This window comes from Xenopus tropicalis, chromosome 3 (genome assembly GCF_000004195.4).
Source record: "Xenopus tropicalis strain Nigerian chromosome 3, UCB_Xtro_10.0, whole genome shotgun sequence".
NCBI lineage: Eukaryota > Metazoa > Chordata > Amphibia > Anura > Pipidae > Xenopus > Xenopus tropicalis.
The window spans coordinates 92,832,810-92,852,049 of record NC_030679.2 but is presented as its reverse complement, the minus strand read 5'-3'; the positions used below and the strand labels follow the sequence as shown (position 1 = coordinate 92,852,049).

Below are 19,240 nucleotides of genomic sequence, written 5' to 3'. Positions count from 1 at the left end.
GGCACCCATACTGGCCCTGTTTTGGCAAGGACATATGACAGATTTCAATGTCAATTATACTGCGTTACCATCTGAGTATGTATGGCAGCAAAGCAGTCATTTTGGATTGCCAAGTCTACTATCCCATCAAATGACAGATAATCGGCCAAGTTTGAAAATATCATCTGTCCATGTACAATATTAATGAGTGCATGGTGCATCCTACTGCTCCCCTTTACTTCCTGCAGCTCTATTCTTAAGTTTGGGCTGTGCACCATAGAGAATGTAACAATGTGATATGGCCCATTTATATGTATGCCCAGTGATACCCTATCCATCCTTTCAACCCACAGGCTGAGCAATCTGGTACCATGCAGCAATAGCCTTTAGACTTTTGGTAGTCAGGCCCCTATAGTTACCAAGTAGTGATCTACAGGGCAGGAAGAACTCAACTCTCACCAACCCTAACCTGCAAAATGTTGCCATTGTAGAACCTGCACCCAACCCATACCAGCATCTTTCCACTCTGTATGCTACTTCTGTGCTTGCCTTAAGGTGGCCATACACGTAAAGATCCGCTCGCCAAGCAAGCGGATCTTCTTCCGATATCCCCACCTATGGGTTGGTGATATCAGGGGAATTTAGGCTAATTTGGTCGTTTGGCCCTGGGGCCAAACAATCAAATTATAATGACTGTTAAGGGCGCAGTCGGTTCGGGGACCACATCAACGAGCCGATGTGGTCCCCGATCCGACTGAATTTTTTAACCTGGCTGATCGATATCTGCCTGATTTCATGCCAGATATCGGTCAGGCAGGCCAGTTGTTGCTGCCCCTACATGGGCCAATAAGCTGCCAAATCAGTCCAAAGGACCGATATTGGCAGCTACAAACGGCCCGTATATGGCCACCTTTAGGCTCTAAGACATGGAAACTTCGGAAGCAGAGGAAGAGTACCCAACTCACCCAACTCAATCAAGCAATAGATGCCTACATTTTAACCCTAACCCGCCTGACCTAAGGGCAAACTTGTGGGCCCTGTGGGTTGTAGGTCAAGCTGCACATCTCTATTACCAAGGTTACACATATAGTACATGAAAATATAGTCCTACCTGTCACTTTCTTATATTGCCAGGCATTCACCCTCAAACTTTACCCTAACAAGGCTTAAGGTCGGGTATTTGAAACCAGTGCTATAGTGGGCTTATCATAGGAAAATTGTTTCCCCTACCAGTGGGGTGGGCTAATAGACCCTGCACTCTGGTTGGGCAAACAGTATTATTTACTCAAAAAATGCTTATAGTGAACACTATGCTGCAGGGCCATTTTTATAGATGGACAAAATGGCCAATTGCCCAGGGCCCACAATCAGATTTTTATCTACTATAACTTTTGGCTAAAGCATACCCCACAATGGCAGCTTTTTCTTTCTATTAGAACAAATGTTTATAAAGGATATATTTTTAATAAAAAGCTGGCATTTGTGATTATAGTTTAACTTTTCTCCTACGGTTTGTACAGGCCAGCACACCCGGACCTTATGTCTATTTCAGTTAGCACAAACTTTTTTTCGGTATTTCCTGTCTTACTGTACTTAGTTCCCCTGCTTGAGGGTAGTCCTATAAGAAATTTATTGGAGCAGTTGTGGGGGTCAGCCAATGAGATCTTTGCATGGGCTCTGGCATGCTGCCCACACTGGGACAATTTTACATTACACACGTGCATAATAAGTAAGCAGAGGGACTCCCTTTATGAGAATTTATGTACCCCAACATAGCCTGGGGGGGGGGCATTCTCAAATGTCATTGAAATAAACATACATGCAATAAGTACATAATAATATGCACAACTGAAAAAGTGTTTTTACTGAAATATATAGAGCTTTTTTATCCACTCATGCTCAAGAGAGCATGGTACGAAGACTGTTCATTTTTGGCACTTATCAAATGTGCAGCTAAAGGCATTTGTGGGAGAGGCAGGTGCAGAGTCGTAAAAATGTTTTAAAGTAATACTGCCACTTTAAAAAACTACTCTTTAAAATGTTCATATACATTAAAAGTTGCACTGGTCATGTTGACATTTTTTTACTGATAGGGCTGCTTTTGTAAGTAATTGTTACTTGAAGTTCCTAAACCTGACTGTTTTGCCGCCTGACTGTCACTTCTCAGCCTGTCAGTTACAGCTTCTAATGCTAATGAACTACTGTGGCACAAATATGGCAGCCCCCTCATAGAGGAATATAGGGGATCAGGTAGGATGTAAAGGCATTATAAATATAATAGCATGCAAAACAATGTTTTGATAGATGTCAAAAAGATTTGGTTTCTGGGGCCAGTATCTCTTTAACTCCTCTTTCTCAAACCTGCATTTATGTTCCCAGTTTTGTAGCATTAAAGATAATTTAAAGGAAATATAAACCCAAATACAAAATGAGTGCAGTGTTACTCTGACTTTGGCTTTTCTGAGAACTTTTGTAACTAATTGACCTAAAGGTGATGGAACCCGGGATGTTTTGTCGCTTTTGCTCAATCTGCTCTGTTACAAGTAGCAAAACATCCAAATATACCTTTTCATTGGTGTAAGCATTGATGACTGGAAATCAGTAGAAAAAGCAGGATAAGGCAACTTCCAAAACTTACATGATACAAAATGTTTTTCTTTATGCTAGAGAAGATTTAGCATGAACAGCAAAACTTCCCTTATGCCATTGCCCTGTGGCGCAATGGCCTTTGTTAAATCTGGGCTATCATAGGAAACAAATCTTCCCTAAATTCCTCTCAAGGAAACTTTGGGCAGCTTTGGGCAACTTTAGAAAACGAAGTGCCATGTATGGTTTACCACTGATGATTCACTTTATTGCCAATGGGAAAGCATTCAGGGTAGATTAGTCGTCTGCTGTAGGTGAGAGCACCTGAGGAAAGGGGAGCATCCCCTTTCATTTGCTTTATTGGAGTGCCATCTTTTTTATGTTCTACATAGTCATCTGCTGTAGCCCAGATTTAACAAAGGGCATCAAATCTCCCCTTTGCCCCATTTTTTGTTTTCTGTTCCTATACGCAGGGGCTGCATACGTAAGCAAAGACCAGAAGAAGGAGCTGTTGCTATTCATTTTCAGTTCATTCATCAGTATGTCGCTGCTACGATGTCTGGTCTTTCAGCTCAGCATGTACTTTATTTTATGCCTTGCTGGAATGATTTCACGGACAGAACAAAGTCAGGATGGTAAGTGAGACCCACCACTTCTGTTGATACTGGGATAATATTTGGATTATGGAAAGGGTGGAAAGCTACAGAGTATATTTAAAAGAATGGGATACTTTGACAGCACCGTTATAACAGCTTTGTGCTTTTCACAGGTTTGAACCATATACTGGATACTCAAATGTTTAAATTCTCTGCTGCAAATAATTATAAATTGTAACTGATACAGCCTTGTTAGATAACACAAGAGAGTTAGGTTGGGAGGGCTGGTGCTATTAGTATACCCGTAGGCTGTTAGAATGCTGCTTTGTTCAGGGTAAGGACCTAGAAGAAGGCATATAAGTGTAGAAAAACTTTAATAAGTGACATTTTGGCCACAATTTATTTATGTCATAAAATAAAAGCTAAAACTGTAGATCTTTAGTGCACTGTTATTCATATTGAGGGAATAGATAAGGGAGTGCACAACTGTCCTGTATTTAAAAAAAAAAACCTGTTCATATACAACCCCAATTAAACACTCATCTTGTTTTCAGAAGGGTGTAATATAAGTCAGTTTGATCCAGCCATATAAGTATTTTTGTTGCTACACTGTGAGAATGCAGTGGCTTTTTGCTAATTGGCTTTTTACTAACTGCCGTTAGTGCTGCACTGTTAAACACTTTGTTGCCTATTTCCCTATTACTTTTGTACACGGAAAGTGACCTTTTGCAAAAACATTGCAGCAACCCCCTATGTGTGATTTGCTATTTCCCACCTTGCAGTGTCTGGTGTTACCGTTTGACTTATACTGAACCTAATTACAAACATAGAGAGCATCCAGAGGAGAGTTAATATGCTGATAAAAAGAATGGCTGATCTTAGTATGAATGTATGTTTGCAATGGTGAGATTGGTTCAAGAGGAGAATTTGATCACTATGTATATCTATGTAGGGGCAATATCATACTTCTATGACCCAGGGTCCCCCAGCCCCATATCACCCCTGAGAGCTAAGTGTTCCTGCACCAACATGTTGTACTTAGTCTACAGTGACCAACACACACTGCCACAATTATAAATATGTATATATATTTTTTTCTTTTTTATTTTCTAACATTGTTTTAACCAACTTCTTCACAGTATGTAAACTAATGACCATGTAGCAGTTGATTTCTTTATGGGGATCCTAAAGCTAAATTGGCATTAGTCTCCACCTATAGAACCATACTTTATGGCTGTTTAATGCTCTTTATACTTATAAGTTCTTCCATCCATGTCTTCTGTCTATCTGTGGAAACATATCTTGTCACATGTCCCCCAGTACTCCAAGTTATATACCCCATCTTTTCTTTGTCTACAGAAATATCTTGTCATATATATATATAACCCAATCTCACATCCTGTTTCCTGCCACATTCACATGGCCTTCTGTGCTTCCTCCTTTCAGTGTGACACAGCTGAAGGACTGTATGATACAAATAATTTTTAATTAAAATAATTTGCTTTGGAAATGTAAGCTGTAAACAATAACTGGTATGACTAGTAAAAAGAGTGTGTGCCTTTATATATATGCAAAGTGATATAGGGTAGAGTCCAGAAGCAGGCAGAAAGATAGAGCAAAAGATGCTTCCTGCGAGTGCTCTCCACTCCTGTGACACAAAACAGGTATGGGACCTGTTATCCAGAATGCTTGGGTCCTCGGGTTTTCCTGATAAGGATCTTTTGGATCTCCATAACTTGTCTGCTAAAAATCATTGCAACATTAAAGAAAGGATTGCAACTAGCTTTGCCCCCTTTGTCCATGCTTTTCTTTGTAGTTCTGTAAATGTTATGCTGGGGCTTATTTCCAAAGTACTACTGATAATACCTTGCGGCTATCAGGGTATTTACATTAATGAATTACACAAATACCTTTATAGGAGAAGGAAAGGCTATTAAAGAGTTAATCTCAAGCTGCAGGCATACCTTCAGTTCTCTCAATAGTGCCCTTAAGTCTCCCCATATTTCGCCTGTTCAGAAGATTAGAAGCCAAACAGGAAAAAAAAAACGCTGAGCTGTGTAAAGAAGATTCCCAGAATGCATCGCTCCTGCACCGACACAAGACCAGCTACTCAGGAAGCGCATGCGCATTTACCTTGTGCTGTGAGCACGCTTTTCCATCTCACAAGCAGAAGCGGTAGAGTAGGTCGCGCTCGTGTCTAGGGGAGGGAGAAGGTTCGCGCATCCGCATTAACTTACGCGGCGCCATGTTTAAGTTAAATATCCAACATGGGGGCCGCAATAGAGGCAAACGAGCGCTCAGAACCAACAGCGAGTGCTCGAAAAGTACCAGCAAACAAGGTGAAAAAATGTAGCGATCAGCTACAGGTACATGTGGCCTATTTATGTATGGGGTCGACATTTAAAGGAGAAGGAAAGTCACAAATGTTAGGTCCCCCCAAGTGACTTCAATAGCCTACCTTTTACCTTGGGCTGGTGCCCCTGTTCAGAGAGAACAGCACCAGCCTGGGGTAACTGCAGCGCTTCCTCCTTCCTGTATTGCTGCGCGCGCATGCGCGGTAGAATGAAAAGCCGAACTTTAACAGAGAAGTGGGCTATTCACTCTACTGCGCATGCGCCTGTCCCGGACAATAAGCAGCAGTGCGAGTAGGAAGGAGAAAGCGATGCGCTACAGGTACCCCGGGCTGGTGCTGTTTTCTCCTAACAGGGGCACCAGCCCGGGGTATGAGGTAAGTGATTAAAGTCACTTGGGGGGTGCCTAACATTTTGGCAACCCAAGTGACTTTGCCTTTCCTTCTCGTTTAAACCCTTTCCTTCTCCTTTAACACATTTTGCTACAAAATTCTATATACAGTTTTATGAAACGTCTGACCAAGCTAGTTTATGGCCAGATTTAGAGCACAGATATGGGATCCATTATACAGAAAGCTACAGGAAGGCTATCTCCCATACATTTTAAGCAATCAATTCTAATTTCATAAAAAATCTTAAAAAACAGTAGCTTGTACTGAATGGTAACTAAGCTGCATGAATACATATTGGTGGCAAAACAATTCCACTGAGTTTTTTATGTAATTTTTAGTAGACTTAAGGAATGGTGATACAAATTACAGAAAGACCCGATATCCATAAACTTCCCAAGCACTCTCAGGCATACTTTCTGAGTTATATAAGGAGATCATGCTTTCACTCTGATGGGTGTGAGCCTTCACTTCCCACCCAAGCTAACAAATATGATGACAAATTTCCATCTAAAAAACCTCATCCTTCCTGTATAGAATACTCCTCAAATTGCAGTCCAGATGTCCAGTCATATCTGGCCGGGCTGGCAGCCTGCATTTGTATGTACTTAAAAGGTATAGAAGGACAGGAAGCCTTCCATACCTGTAATTGCTGTAATTACTTTATTATTCTGTGGATGGTGGGTTAGATTTAATATATATATATATATAGGGCAGGGCAGTGCTTCTTAATTTAATTGAACTTGCCGTCAGATTGACTTTGCTGATGATATGTTTAACAGCATGAGAATATTTTGTCTAATGTCATTTGCAAAAGCAATACCTAGAGTGCTGCCCCACTTCCTAAGATCTGAACCCCCTGTGTAATGCCTGGGTGGCTATGTAGCTGCCTGACTGGCTGAAATGTTCTAGCTCGGTGCTTCCAGTAGAGAGGATTCATTTTTTTTCCTAATTCCCTTCTATTTTTTTCAACTGAAGCCATACAAACTATTCAGCTATAAAAGTTTCATCTATAGCGACAAATCATTTTCTATAAAAATATCTATATTGTATTTACTTGGCCTAAAAGGGGATTTAACCACTTCCCTAAATCTGCTGTGTTGCTTCCCTCCCCACAATCACTGTTCTAAAGAAAACAGTTTTAACAATAGAGTTGAAAACAGACATAATAATGAAAAGGAACTGTGTTTCTAAACTGATACTGGTTCTGTGTTATGTAGGGAAATACGCAGCAGCAAAAAACACTTATGCTGAAATCAGTGAAGCACTAAGCTGGACCTCTAAAATCTCTAAAATAGCCTGTATTATTAAGCACAGTCAATTTTAAATCCATGTAGTGTTGGGCGGAGTCCCCTATGAGGCACCAGCAATATTGAAATCCTACTTTAACATTCGGTCCTTCCTTAATTGCTATTAAGAAACATTTATAAAAAGCCAAGACAGTGCAGTTCCCTTCTTTATATACAGTAGATGTTCCCGTCTTTCTATAGATGCAGTCTTTGGGCATAATGCTGCTTATAAAAATGTGCCCTGGTGTTTGTGGATTGCCCACAGAAATGCTAGATTGGCTTGTGCAAAATATGCTTGGATGAGGCTGTTATTAAAAAGTGTTTTATGTTTGTAGGTCATCTGCAATCCCTAAGCAGCAGCCTAATCAGATTTTGTCCATAAATAGGATAAGTGCCTAAGCCCATAACAGACCCAGATAACCTGTCTGTCTGATGTTACCAGTCTACAGATCAGAAGCCCAAGTGAATATGTAGGTTAAAGAAACTAATTCCACTTCCTGTATGAACCCCTTGCCAACAGTGTCAGACTGGGGTACCTGGGGCCCACCAGAAAATCTCACCCCAGGGGCCAACCAAACACACAAGTGCAGCTGCTGCAATTGCTGCTGTTGCCACCCAACCCACACTATTTACATGCACAACAGGGCTCACCATAATATGGGGGCTAAAGTGAAACTAAAGCTTGGGACCTCAAAAAATGCACTTTGCTTAACATCTTGCCAACATTTTTAGGCTCTTTGCCACACCCTGAAGGCATAATGACCCACCCATGCAAATAAAATCACTGCAGAAATGCATAATAAGCATTAGGCTAATGCCAGAGGTGGCGTTTTTACACTGCGTATTTTCTCTGCCTAAAAACGCCGCACAACCCACACAGCCCCTGACTATGGCGTTTTTCAGCCAGGCCTTTTGCCTAGTACTGGTGACGTAGCAAATCCCGTTTCCCATGGTGCTAATAGTGTGAAATAGTAAAAAACGCAGTGTATTTCCGTAAGGTCTGGCAGATGCCTTTGTGTATACATAGGAATAGGTTGCTGTGCAAATAACGGCGTATTTTGGCAGACGCATGAAAAGTCTGTGGTAACGCGTTTTCTACCGTATTTATGCATAGTGTGTTTTCCATTGAGACTGTTTAAGTTATTTCTATGGATGATGATATCGTGCGTTTTTCAGCCGCTGAGAGAATTAGAAAATATGTAAAAACGCCACGTGTAGCATCAGCCTTACATAGTTACATAGGGTTGAAAAAAGACCTGTGTCCATCAAGTTCAACCCATCCAAGTAAACCCAGCACACCTAACCCACACCTACCAATCTATACTCACATACATAAACTATAAATACAACCACTAGTACTAACTGTAGATATTAGTATCACAATAGCCTTGGATATTCTGATTGATCAAGAACTCATCCAGGCCCCTCTTAAAGGCATTAACAGAATCTGCCATTACCACATCACTAGGAAGGGCATTCCATAACCTCACTGCCCTCACCGTGAAAAACCACCTACGCTGCTTCAAATGGAAGCTCCGTTCCTCTAATCTAAAGGGGTGACCTCTGGTGCGTTGATTGTTTTTATGGGAAAAAAGAACATCCCCCAACTGCCTATAATCCCCTCTAATGTACTTGTACAGAGTAATCATGTCCCCTCGCAAGCGCCTCTTTTCCAGAGAAAACAACCCCAACCTCGACAGTCTAACCTCATAGTTTAAATCTTCCATCCCCTTAACCAGTTTAGTTGCAGTCTCTGCACTCTCTCCAGCTCATTAATATCCTTCTTAAGGACTGGAGCCCAAAACTGCACTGCATACTCAAGGTGAGGCCTTACCAGGGACCTATAAAGGGGCAAAATTATGTTCTCATCCCTTGAGTCAATGCCCTTTTTTATACAAGACAGCACTTTATTTGCTTTAGTAGCCACAGAATGACACTGCCTGGAATTAGACAACTTGTTATCAACAAAAACCCCTAGATCCTTCTCCATTAAGGAAACCCCCAACACACTACCATTCAGTAGATAGTTTGCGTTTATATTATTTCTACCAAAGTGCATAACTTTGCACTTATCAACATTGAACCTCATTTTCCAGTTTGCTGCCCAGTTATCTAATTTTGTCAAATCGCTCTGCAAAGCGGCAGCATCCTGCATGGAACTTATAGTTTTGCACAATTTAGTGTCATCAGCAAAAATAGAAACAATACTGTCTATGCCCACCTCCAGGTCATTAATAAACAAGTTAAACAGCAAAGGCCCAAGGACTGACCCCTGCGGTACTCCACTAACCACACTGGTCCAATTAGAAAATGTTCCATTTACAACCACTCTTTGTACTCTATCCTTCAGCCAGTTCTCTATCCAATTACAAATATTATGTTCTAGGCCAATATTCCTTAATTTGATCATTAACCTTCTGTGAGGTACTGTATCAAACGCTTTAGCAAAGTCCAAGTAGATGACATCAACTGCCATTCCAGCATCAAGGTTCCTACTCACCTCCTCATAAAAGGCAACTAAATTAGTCTGGCAAGATCTGTTACGCATAAAACCATGCTGGCACAAACTAATAGTATTGTGAACTGCAATGTATTCAAGTACCCTATCCCTTATTACCCCTTCCAAAAGTTTTCCTACTACTGATGTCAGACTAACAGGCCTATAGTTTTCAGGCTGAGAACGGGATCCCTTTTTAAATAACGGCACCACATTAGCAATCCGCCAGTCTCTTGGCACCATGCCAGACCTCAATGAATCCTGAAAAATTAAGTGAAGAGGTTTGGCAATCACAGCGCTCAGCTCATTTAATACCCTGGGATGAATCCCATCCGGCCCTGGACCTTTGTTTACCTTTACATGTTCAAGTCTCTTTTGAATTTCCTCCCGAGTGACCCATGCGTCAGTAGCTAAATTACTAGAACTGGGCATATTACAAGGGAAGCCTTCATTATCTGTGGAAATGTCAGTAAGAAATGGACAATGAGCAATTTAACCCCAGACATACCAGTAAGAAATGGCTATTAAACATATTAACCCCTGACAAGCCAATAAGAAATGGACAATGATCATATTAACCCCAAATATGCCAGAAATGAACAATGAGAAACTTAATCTTAGCCATGTTAGTAATGACCATATCAACCCCACACAAGCCAGATCACTTCAGAAAATGAAAATAAACAAATTAACTTCACTTCACTTCAAAGTAATATATTAAAAACATTACCTGACCCACTGCACTGGGGGGGCCCAGCAGGGTGATAAGAGGGGGGTGGCAAAATAAAATCAGTGTCAGCAGGGGCCAAGTAGAATGGTTGTGCAGGCAAGGGGGGGGGGGGTAGAAGAAAGGAAGGAAAATTACATAGTCGCCTTGCTGGGCCCCCTACCACCCTTGACGCTGCCACTTTGGTGGGCCCCATACCGACTTAGGAGCCGTCGCTCTGCTGGGCCATCCACCGCTTGCCTTGTATGGGAAAGATGGCCGTGCGTTCTTCTTTTTGAGTGCAGATCTGTCTTTCACTGCATGACCTTTAGCCCCCTACAATAAGCATCAGCTTATTGTATTGATTTACATCTTCAAATTAATTATTTTTATTTGTGATTAGTGATGAGCGAATTTTTTCGCCAGGCATGGGTTTGCTGCGAATTTCGGCATTTCGCTATTGGCGAATTGTTTCGCAAAACTTCTGTGAAAATTCAATGCAGAAAAATTTGTTGCACGCAAAAAATTTAGTTGTGTGTCAAAATTGGCCGCTGCTTTGTGAAATTTAATGGCAAAGTGAAAAGGGACAGATTTGCCCATCACTATTTGTGATGTATTGAATGATATATTATGATATATTATGTCAATACTTCTTTAGCAGCTTCTTTACTGGAACAATGCACAATGTAACAAACTTGCCAGCCTTACTATAAACCTGAGCAGACTCTTTGCTCAATATATATATGTCATTACTTATTTTAATCTAGAGTGTAAATAATGTGGCTTTTTATTGCATACCTCATAACATTTGAAAATGAAAAATCAGGATGTGTGCGTGTATCTGTATATATTTAATAAATAATGTACCCCCCATTGTAAATTATAAGGATATTATAAGTAACCAACGAGTTCCATGACCGTATAAATACCAAAAAAAAAAAAAAAAAGGAAAGGTGAAGTCAAAGGTGCAGCAAAAGCAAGCTTTTTAACCCCTCATCCAGATGGGAGAAGGAATAGGTCAGGTACTGAACTCTGATTCATGGAGATCAGGGGTTAATTCATGTAAAGGCTCCCTGTGGCCTTGGACAAGAAGTACAGTTGTTTTCATACTACCAAGGCCTTACATGCTTACTATAGCCAACTCACAATCCAAATTTATATACAGGTGTTAAATCCATTATCTGGCAACCTGTCATTCAGAAAGCTCTGAATTATGGAAAGCCCTTGTCAGTTTTAATCAAATAACTAAAATTTTTAAAAATGATTTCCTTTTTTTCTCTATAATAAAAAAACAGTACCTTGTACTTGATCCAAGCCGGACATATAAATCACCGTTATTGGCAAAATAATCCTATTGTTTTTATTTAATGTTTAAAGGATTTGTTAGCAGGCTAAAGGTATGGAGATCCAAATTAGGAAAAGATACCTTATCCAGAAAACCCCTGGTCCCGAGCGTTCTGGATAGTAGCGCTATTATAGAAGACGCAGACCCAGGGCCTGGGGACAGGGGGGCCGCAGGGTCAGCTTCCTCTATAGCCACTTTTCTTCTGAAAGTATGTGTGCACCTGCTTGGGAAGGCAGCGAGCGCGCACATGCGAGTGGGACCGGAGGGGGGAGTACAGAGTTTTCAGTGTGTGCCGGGCCCTTCCCAAGATTCTTTGTGTGGGGGCCAAGCAGCACTTCGGTACGCCCCTGGTTCTGGATAACAGGTCCCATACTATATATATATATATATATATATATATGTATGTATGTGTATATATATATATATATATAACAGTCCACACGACAGCACCACACTCCAAAATCTGCTGCTCTGCAGTTGCCCCTGTGCACGGGATATCATATAAATATCAAAATAAAACAGCCAGCACCAAGGGTCTTTGTGTTTCAAAAAATCTCTCGTGTATTAAAATTGCATGTACAACCGACGTTTCGGTCCCTTTTGGGACCTTTTTCAAGGTGCAAATACATACAGCAACTCAGTTTAAATAGCCTCCTCCCATGAATCCAGGGAGGGCCAGTGACATCATATGCATATTAACCCCATAGTGACCATTAATACCATATACTAATTATATATTTTATAAAAGTGCATTCATACTTCATAATAAATCTGTTGCACATATTCAATACCCCAATCTAGTTAAAACTGCAACGATATTAAACAGCATACATGTGTATAAAATTGCCCCCACATCTATAAATACTCGTGCAACATTGTATATTATGTGAACATTATGTAAACCATATAAAGTGCAATTTTGCTAAATTAATAAAATTTAAAAACAATACATGACTATGCACAGTTTCCTATGTCCATGGTCCCAAAGTTTCCCATATTATTAACCCATTGACTCCTATTCGTACAGTTTTCAATCGACTGTTATTGCAAAAGGAGGCCTTCTGGATTCACAAGCTGGGATGTGTTGCACCGAGGGGACTGAACACCACGTTGCAATTGAACTGTTTTTTGACAGAAAAATAATACCTATTAAGATGTATTACTGTATTATATTGACCCGGGTATAGGTACTATAAATGTCATATAATCTATATGAATGTATTATATTTAAGCAAGGTAAAACTGGACGAATAGGAGTCAATGGGTTAATAATATGGGAAACTTTGGGACCATGGACATAGGAAACTGTGCATAGTCATGTATTGTTTTTAAATTTTATTAATTTAGCAAAATTGCACTTTATATGGTTTACATAATGTTCACATAATATACAATGTTGCACGAGTATTTATAGATGTGGGGGCAATTTTATACACATGTATGCTGTTTAATATCGTTGCAGTTTTAACTAGATTGGGGTATTGAATATGTGCAACAGATTTATTATGAAGTATGAATGCACTTTTATAAAATATATAATTAGTATATGGTATTAATGGTCACTATGGGGTTAATATGCATATGATGTCACTGGCCCTCCCTGGATTCATGGGAGGAGGCTATTTAAACTGAGTTGCTGTATGTATTTGCACCTTGAAAAAGGTCCCAAAAGGGACCGAAACGTCGGTTGTACATGCAATTTTAATACACGAGAGATTTTTTGAAACACAAAGACCCTTGGTGCTGGCTGTTTTATTTTGATATATATATATATATATATATAATATGACAAGTTGGCCATCTACCATAAACTCCATTATTAGCAAATAATTTTAATTTTTAAAAATGATTTCCTTTTTATCTGTAATAATAAAACAGTACCTTGTACTTGATCCCAACTAGGATATCATTAATCTTTATCGAAGGCAAAATAAGCCTATTGGGTTTATTCAACATTTGAATTATTTTTACCAGAAGTTATGGAGATCTAAATTACGGAAAGAACCCTTATCCAGAAAACCCCAGGTCCCGAGCATTCTGGATAACAGGTCCTATACCTGTATATATAGATATAGATAGATATAAAATATTTTCAGGCACATAATGCAAACTTCTTTTGGGACCATTTTTTTTGTTTGTTTGTAACAATATGTAGTTTAAACATTGGAGCATATAATATAAAAAACCATATTATTCTAATTAATTTTTTCAGCTGGTCTTCATTATTTATTTTTTATAATTTTTGAATAATTTGCCTTGTTCTTGTGACTCTTTACAGCTTTCAAAAGGGGTCACTGACCCCAGCAGCCAAAAGAAACATTGCTCTGTGACTACTTTTTATCATTTATCCTTCTTTCCATGCCCTTCTTTGAACCCTAGCAACCAGGCAGCTGCTGAAATTCCTGAAGAGTTGCTAAACAAAAAGTAAAATAATAAAAAAAAAAATAATAATAATAAACAAATACCAACTGCAAAATGTCTCAGAATATCACTCTCTACATCATACTAAAGGTTGACTAAAGGGTGAACAACCCCTTTAATGAGTGATGGGAAAATCCAGGGCATTGACTTTAATAGTGTTTTGAAAACAATTGTACTTCTTGCCCAAGGGCACATGGATCTTTTGCATGAATTAACCCTTCTGATCTCCATGCATCAGGGTCCAGTGCCTGATCCAGCGCCATCTGAGGGGAGAGAGGGTAGGCCCAGTGAAATCTTCTTCTCTAAGTCATACCTCCCAACATTTTTGACCACGCCCACTTTTGTGGCCACGCCCCAATTACCACACCCCATTAAAAAAAATACTCCTTTTATATAGATGAAATGGCGGGATCAGATGCAAATGTGCTATACCCTCATACTGAACGACCTAAGGAAAACAATATAGCAACTCCTACATTAAAATACAAATATAGAGAGAAGGCAGTCAGTTATAAGTGAGTTATAACTATGTACCAGTTTTGCCCCCCCATACACAGTACCCCTATACACAGTAGCCCCCCATACACAGTAGCCCCCCCATACACAGTAGCCCCCATACACAGTAGCCCCCCCACACACAGTACCCCCCATACACAGTAGCCCCTCATACCCAGTAGCCCCCCCATACACAGTAGCCCCCCCATACACAGTACCCCCCATACACAGTAGCCCCCCACACACAGTAGCCCCCCACACACAGTAGCCCCCATACACAGTAGCCCCCATACACAGTAGCCCCCCCACACACAGTAGCCCCCCCATACATAGTGCCCCCTACACACAGTAGCCCCCATACACAGTAGCCCCCTATACACAGTACCCCCCATAGGGCTCCGCCTTCGTCTGCAGCTTCTCTCCTTATGCGGCTCCTTGTGTGGCGGCGACAGGCCCCTTTATAAGGTTGCGCCCGTGCGTAATGACGTCACACGTACCCAGGGGCGCAACCTTATAAAAGGGCCTGTCGCGCTGTATATGGAGCCGCATAAGGAGAGAAGCCGCAGGAGAAGTCGGAATGTCCGGCTCCAGCCAGCCCATCCCGCTGTGCGGGATAGTTTAATGAATGTCCCGGGACATTCATGGAACTATCCGGGACAGCGGGATGTGCCATAAAAATCGGGACTGTCCCGCGAAAAGCGGGACAGTTGGGGGGTATGCTCTAAGGCGGCCCAGCCACGTCGCAAAAATTACACAACTTGCATAAGTTATGTACAAATTATGTAAAAATTTATGTAACTTCTGCAAAAACTAACTAGAAACTTATGTAACTTGTGTATCAAGCTAACGCTGAGCGCTGTGACAGGCAGGAAGGGGCAAACCCCACTGACCACCAATGAATTAAAGAACTGATACTGATAGCATAAATGAAACCCTTTGTTATAACTCTCATACCATTGTCTTTGTGTGCATTTATAATTGTGCCATAGTGTTTGACCAATGCCTTTACATTACACATCCAATCCTCATGATCCTCTATGAGGGGGCTGCCATATTTGTGCAGCAGTAGGCCGTTAGCATTAGAACCTATAACTGACAGGCTGAGAAGGGACAGTCAGGCTTGGAAAACAGTCAGGTTTAGGAACTTCAAGTAACAATTACTTACAAAAGCAGCCCTATCAGTGAAAAACGATCAACATGACCTATAGGTAACTTTTTATGCACATAAATATGTTGAAGAGTAGTTTTTTAGTGTCAGTGCCCCAAATGAAATTATTGACTGAGCACATTATTAATTCATTTTAACTATTTAGGGCTCTGGCACACAGGGAGATTAGTCGCCCGCGACAAAGCTTCCTGTTCGCGGGCGACTAATCTCCCCGCGTGCCAGAGCCCTTAAATGAATAGAGATGTAGCGAACATCGCCGAAAATGTTCGCGAACCCGTTCGCGGACTTCCGCCAAAACTCGCGAATATTCGCGAACTTTGCGAACCCCATAGACTTCAATGGGAAGGCGAACTTTAAAACCTAGAAAAGCCATTTCTGGCCAGAAAACTGATTTTAAAGTTGTTTAAAGGGTGCCACGACCTGGGCAGTGGCATGCAGGAGGGGGATCAAGCAAAAATTTCTCTGAAAAATACTTTGTAAAAAAAACGCCAAAAAAAAACCGCCAAAAAATAACGCCAAAAAAAAAAATGCAAGCTATTCCTATGTATATGCATAGGCGATAAAACGCGGCGGAAAAACCAAGGCGGAAAAACCAAGGCGAAAAAACGCGGCGCCAAAAAAAAACGCGGCGAACCCAAAGTGGCGAACATCGGCAAAAGTCCGCAAATTTTTGCGAACGCGAACACCCGATGTTCGCGCGAATTAGTTCGCCGGCGAACAGTTCGCTACATCTCTATAAATGAACTGTTTATTATAGCACAATGTCAGCTGTTTATATTGGGATCTATTTACTGAATTGTATGAGCTATCTCCTAAAAGAGCTGTCTGGCAGGGGAATGACTGGTCCCACAGCAACATCATTGGGCCCCCTATGCTTACGCAATCTGTTTAACTTATGCAAACACTTATGTTACTTTTAAACAAACCTACGTAATTTACAAATAAACTCCACTGACCCCCAATTAAAATACTGACTTATTAGCACATAAATTATTTTTTAACCCCGTTTGGGTAAGGGGGTTAGACAGTTTGTGATTAACTTTTGCTGCATCTATGACTACAGCTGTTCTTCCATGAAAAATATATATATGGCTGATATCCTTTTATTTTTATTCATTTTTCTCATGGCAGTTACTGGGAGATGTAAAGAAGGGTTTTGTTTCCATTGCATTTATAATTTATAACAGCAAGTAACAGGCAGCATTTAGTTTTAAATAATAATCAGGTGTTTAAATAGTAATGCAGGTAGCCTGTGCCCATGGGTGTTTTTTGCAACTACTGGGTGTTTGTTTTTTTTTTAAATGCGCAATTTTTATTTTTATATGGCAGTTTATGGGTGGTTTTCAATCACACTTTGAAAGCTACAGTTTTTCATGAAAGTCTTGTGTGCAGGAAAATACTAACATTATGATATATATTTTGATAAAGTTGTCCTTTGTCAGTAAACAATACCCAAGAGCCAAAGGTTCTCTGTTTATACCAATTAATAGCTTCTCTACCAAATAAAGAGGAACAGAAGTGACACATATGTGCCATTTAATTTAATTTCTTATTGCTCTTTCTCTGTGCACTGACTGTTACAAACACCACTCCCTCCTCCATTCTGTACTCTACACCGCTTTCTCTGACTGCCACCTCCCCACACTGCTCCTCTTTCATCAGATCTCATTGCTTTATTCCTATAACCTTTGTGGCTTCACAGAATGCCCTCTTTGTCTGTGGAACTTATCAATAATTCATGAAAGTGTCTTTTTTTAAATTGTCTTACTCTTTCCTCCCACAGTTCTAGAATTTCCCATGAAGCAACGCTATCCTGTATTTTACCTTTACAGCCCAGATAAGTTGTATGTTGGAGGCACGAACATCCTCTACTTATTAGATTTTACAACAAAGGAAATAAATAAGGTACAAGGCCCTGTTTATTTGTGTTTTTACCTATGTATGCATACAGGAGCCTGTCTTGTATGTATTTTTATAGTTTAAGATCCGTCTTTGCTGTTAAGATTTAAAGAAGGATATTACATTTTAGGCACTGCTATTAAATATATCCATGCATTTTACCCTGGAGTTTACTTTTAAAGGAGTTGTTCACCTTAATTAATTTCACCAAATTAATTTATTAGTATGATGAAGACAGTACTATTCTGGGACAATCAGCACCTGGTCTTCATTTTTTTTATTGGTGTTTTTTTTAATTATTTAGCATTTTGGTTAGCAGCTCTCCAGTTTGGAATTTCAGAAGATATCTGTTGCTAGGGCACAAATTACCTTAGCAGCCAGGTGATGGTTTGATTTAAGAGACTGTAATATGAATAGTAGATGCCTGCAGAGAAAGATAAGTAATGAGTCAGAAGAGGACAGCAAATAATTCAAAAACTATAAAAATATAAAAAAACGAAAAAAAATTAAGACCAATTGAAAAGCTGACATCCTATAACATTCTTAAATGTTAACTGAAATGTGAACTACCCCTTTAATAGTAATGGTAAATGGGATGCATTCGGGCTCTTTGAGCCTAAATCAGGCACTGATTTGCCCAAAACAAAATGCTTTGACTTAAAGTGAAGTCACAACAATGTCAGGAGACAGTTGCCGTAAAACACCCAGTTCACATTTCCAGGCAACTTCCATCTGACAAGCATTTGCACAAGTACATGCAAGCACTGCCCATGGTTTCAGACTAGAATATATATATATATATATATATATATATATATATATATACAAAGCAATAAATATTGCCCTTTTACATCTTTTCCCTTGAGCCACCATTTTGTGATGGGGCTGTGTGCTCAGTCAGAGATCACATGACCAGAAATAATGCAGCTGTAACTGTAATGGGAAGTAGTGTGGGAGCAAAAGAAAGAGCTCTGTCCATGAATTGGCTGATGTGACCTGACATCACATGTATGTGTGCCCTTGGTTTGTTTGTGTGTACCATGAATCGTATGATCCCAGGAGGTGGCTCTTAATTCTTAAAATGTCAAAAAATTCCTTCTATAGAGAAATACCCAATGGTACATTCTATTAAAAAAGTATATTTTTATGAAAATGGTTTATTTAGATGAAGCAGGATTTTACATAAGAGTTCTTTTATGCAATATATTTTTTTAGAGACCTACATTGTTTGGGGGTATAGTTTTATTTTAACAGAAATATCATTAGATTAGAAATATCAGTCATAAAGCATGAAAGCACTACCGAGTGACAGAACTGCTGCTGCTGCTGTAACTACTCTTCCATAAACAAGTGCATAATTCCTCTTAGTTCATGGTTGTCCTTAGTTTCATTTTTTCTATGGTGTATGGAGATCACCTCAGCAGATGAAAGCAATATGTCAGAGCAGTAATTCAACACAGCGAGATGCCTGAAACACAATGATGTTGACAGTAAGCCCTCCACCCAGATGTGATTGCTG

General features: G+C 40.0%; 1 protein-coding gene across 1 annotated transcript in view; it reads left to right on the top strand.

The window, feature by feature from the left end:
• The first annotated feature begins 2,926 nt into the window (after positions 1–2,926).
• The window catches only part of sema7a (semaphorin 7A (John Milton Hagen blood group)), a 31,950-nt gene continuing 15,636 nt past the window's right edge, over positions 2,927–19,240 (top strand). Inside the window, exons 1-2 of the mRNA XM_018092396.2 lie at positions 2,927–3,200; positions 17,606–17,727. Of these exons, the coding sequence (XP_017947885.2) occupies positions 2,945–3,200; positions 17,606–17,727 (378 nt within the window). The 5' untranslated portion in view covers positions 2,927–2,944. The remainder of the gene's footprint in view (positions 3,201–17,605; positions 17,728–19,240) is intronic.